This window comes from Topomyia yanbarensis, chromosome 2 (genome assembly GCF_030247195.1).
Source record: "Topomyia yanbarensis strain Yona2022 chromosome 2, ASM3024719v1, whole genome shotgun sequence".
In the NCBI taxonomy this organism is placed as follows: domain Eukaryota; kingdom Metazoa; phylum Arthropoda; class Insecta; order Diptera; family Culicidae; genus Topomyia; species Topomyia yanbarensis.
The window spans coordinates 127,685,960-127,689,549 of NC_080671.1; the positions used below are offsets into that span (position 1 = coordinate 127,685,960).

At 46.2% G+C, this 3,590-nt stretch overlaps 1 protein-coding gene across 1 annotated transcript; it reads left to right on the forward strand.

Annotated features, from left to right (window-relative positions):
* The first annotated feature begins 424 nt into the window (after positions 1–424).
* On the forward strand, positions 425–2,839 carry LOC131679741 (uncharacterized). Its single transcript, XM_058960486.1, has 3 exons — positions 425–1,325; positions 1,370–1,802; positions 1,858–2,839. The coding sequence occupies exons 1-3, from the start codon at positions 425–427 to the stop codon at positions 2,837–2,839; spliced, it is 2,316 nt and encodes a 771-aa protein (XP_058816469.1).
* Positions 2,840–3,590: the final 751 nt, after the last annotated feature.

The following is a 3,590-nucleotide window of genomic DNA, read 5'->3' on the forward strand; positions in this document are numbered from 1 at the left end:
GCCGAGGAAATGTTGATGCAAGAAGAGATGCGGCTTATGAGCGAGTTTTCGAAGAAGAAGTTTGATGTTTTGAAGGAGATGGCTGATTTGGATAGTAGCGACGAATCCGTAGAGGACCATCAACATGAAAATAGCAATAAAAACAAAGTGAAGGATTGGCTAAAGCACTCTTCGAAGAAGGACGTCTCAAAGTAATAGTGATTCGGATTGCGATACGGAAGTTTCATCTTGTCTACAAGCTAATCATGCAGATGGCGAAGAAGTGCAATCCGATAAAAAAGAATATGGGATTAGTGCACGATCAGTGTCAAAGCGACGACAAGCGTTATGCAGCAACAAGCGACTTTCTAGAAGTGAGGTAGCTGCACGTCAAGTTGTTTCTCGTGAGCTACCCAAGTTCAACGGCAATCCAGAGGAATGGCCAATGTTCCTATCAACGTACGAAGATACCACGGCTATGTGTGGGTACACAGCAGCCGAGAACATCATTCGTTTGAGAAACTGCTTGAAAGGAGATGCGTTTAATGCAGTTCGTAGTTTCTTAATGCGACCAGAAACTGTAGGAAAAGCGATCAGTGCATTGACGTTGCGATTCGGAAGACCGGAAACGATTATCGAGTATTTGAAGGAGAAGATTATTGCGATATCACCCATCAAATCGGATGCGATGGAAAAGCTGGTTGACTACGCCTTGGAGGTGCAAAACCTTTGTGCCATAATACAAACTTGTGGCGGAAAGGAGCATATGTGTGATACGACTCTGTTGGGGGAACTTGTCAAGAAGCTACCATTGCGAATTAAACTGGATTGGGCGCGCAACAAAAGGACTAAAACGAAGGTGACACTGTTCACATTCAGTCGTTGGATATACACCATAGCAGAAGATGTGAACGTGGTTTTCGAGCCTCAGTGTCGATCTAGCAAGACTCAGGAGTCTCGAGAAATCCGGAAAGAGCGACACGACAACACTCTCGCCGAAGTTCCTACCGAGGATGGCAGAAATATGAACCAATCCATTCATTATACTCAAAGCAGTCCGCCGGGAGCCGAAGGAAATAAACCCTGTCCAGCATGCAGAGGGGATTGCAAATATCTGGGGAAGTGCAAACGTTTCCTGGAGCTATCATACGAAGCAAGATGGGCAACATTTCGTGGATTTAACTGCTGCCGCAAGTGTCTTAGGCAGCATAGAGGTGGTTGCAATTCTGGAGAGTGTGGAAAGCATCACGTTCTGCTCCACAAAGATTTGCCTGAAACATCTGCATCGACTAGTGTTTCTAATCAGAACGAAGAACGCAATGTTAATACGCACCAGTCCACTACAGGCCCCGTTTTCTTCCGTTACGTACCGGTAACACTATTTCGAAAGGGGTGCAGATGAAGTGCCACCCACTCTTAGATGACGGATCAGAGTTGACACTCATCGATCAGCAACTTGCCGAAGATCTGAAGCAGTCTGGGAAGGCTCATCCAATCTGTCTTAAGTGGACTGCAGGTACTCATCGTTACGAATCTGGTTCACACAGTGTCAACGTTGAAAGAAGCGGACAGGAAGGAAAGCGAACGTTACTACAAGATGTAAGAACAGTCGAGGAATTGCAGCTACCTTTCCAGTCGTTGGATATGGCTAAAGTAACGGAGAAACACGGCTGTCTGCGTGGAGTACTAGTGGAATCTCATTCCAATGTTCGGCCGCGAATACTAATCGGTTTGAAGCACGCCAATATCATGCTCGTTCGAAAAAGTCGCGAAGGCAGGATGGGTGAAGGCTGTAAAAACGAACCTTGGTTGGACCGTATACGGTAGTTGGACAACAAAGAACTCCATCAATATCAGTCATACTTACCACCTCTGTAGCTGTAACCAACAAAGTGTTATACATCTAAACCAGATGGTTAAAGATTACTTTTCCCTTGAAAATTCGGTGGTCATACCGACGCAATTTGAACGACTGTCGAAGGAGGACAAACTAGCCATGTCTTTACTAGAATCCCGCACACACTTCAATGGAGAACGTTATGTAACGGGGCTGCTGTGGCGTACTGATAAAGTTCGATTACCAGATAACAAAACAAATGCTATTCGCCGTTGGAGATGCTTGGAGAAACGCCTGGAGAAGGATAAAGAGTTGTCGAAAATATTGGACGAAAAAATCAAGGACTACCAACCCAAAAACTACGTCTGTAAACTTTCCACAGAGGAACTCTCACGAAAGCACGAACGGGTATGGTATCTGCCCTTTTTTGCGGTATACAACCCAAACAAACCTGGCGAGATCGTGGGGGATGCTGCTGCATCAGTATATGGACCATCCCTAAATTCGACACTCCTCACTGGTCCGGATCAGTTAGCGTCGTTGGTGAGTATCTTGTATCAGCTTCGCGAGCATCGAATTGGTCTCTGTGCCGATATATGCGAGATGTTCCACCAGGTGGGGATCATCACCGAGGACCAGCAGTGTCAGCGATTTCTTTGGCGCGATAGTGAGGAACATGGTGAACTAAGCACTTACGTCATGCAGGTTATGACCTTCGGGGCGAGCTGCTCCCTGGCTACAACGCAATTTGTGAAGAACAAAAATACCGATAAGTTCGAAGCAGTGACGGTCATTAAGGAAGGACACCTTTTGGATGATATGGTCGCAAGCGTCGAAACAGAGCAGGAAGCAGTTGCGCTGGCTGAATCAGTTCACTTTATCCACAAGCAGGGTGGATTCGAAATTCGCAATTGGGTTTCCAACTCACCGCTGGTATTAGCCAGAATGCACGAACAGCAAACAAGGGAAAAGGATCTGAACATATGTGCTGAACTGTCGAACCAGAAAATCTTCGGAATGTAGTGGGATACGCAGGACGATGTATACAAATATAAGATCTCCTGGACGAGATTCGAGTCAGCCTTGCTTGATGGAAGTCGCTGCCCTACTAAACGGGAGATACTTCGGACGTTGATGACCATTTACGATTCTCTAGGTCTCATTGATCATTTCTTGATCCTGCTGAAAATCTTGCTTCAAGAGGTGTGGCGTGCTAATGTGGAATGGTATGCAGCTATCCCCACGAATCTGTACGAGAGATGGCGTGACTGGCTGCGTCTGCTGCCAGAATTGGAGAAGTTGCGTATCCCGAGATGTTACCGGTAGTTTACAAAGTCAAGAGAAGCTGATACGATTCAATTACACATTTTTGTTGATGCCAGCGAAAGTTCCATGGTAGCGGTAGTGTTTTTGCGATTTGCGAATAATGATCAGATTGAATGCGCTTTGGTTGCAGCCAAGACACGGGTGGCACCGTTAAAATACACATTCATTCTACGTTTGGAACTGCAGGCTGCGGTTCTTGGATGCCGGCTGGCAGCTAACGTTCCAAGAAGCCTTAAAATGAAGATCTGCAAAAGAACGTTCTGGACAGACTCGCGAAATGTTCTTTGTTGGTTGCGAGCCGATCACAAACGGTATAGTGCCTTTGTCGGATCGAGAGTCAGCGAAATTTTGGAGTCTACGGATATCGTCGAATGGAGATGGGTTCCAATACGATACAATGTAGCTGATGACGGGACCAGGTCGCGCGAGCATCCTGATTTATCTTCCG

What these genes read in the sequence shown, in the direction of transcription:
- LOC131679741 (XM_058960486.1), top strand. Translation starts at nt 425, where the DNA reads ATGTTCCTATCAACGTACGAAGATACCACGGCTATGTGTGGGTACACA. An exon ending in TACGCACCAGTCCACTACAG is followed by an intron (nt 1,326 to 1,369) that starts GCCCCGTTTTCT and finishes CTATTTCGAAAG; the next exon opens with GGGTGCAGATGAAGTGCCAC. An exon ending in CCTTGGTTGGACCGTATACG is followed by an intron (nt 1,803 to 1,857) that starts GTAGTTGGACAA and finishes CCACCTCTGTAG; the next exon opens with CTGTAACCAACAAAGTGTTA.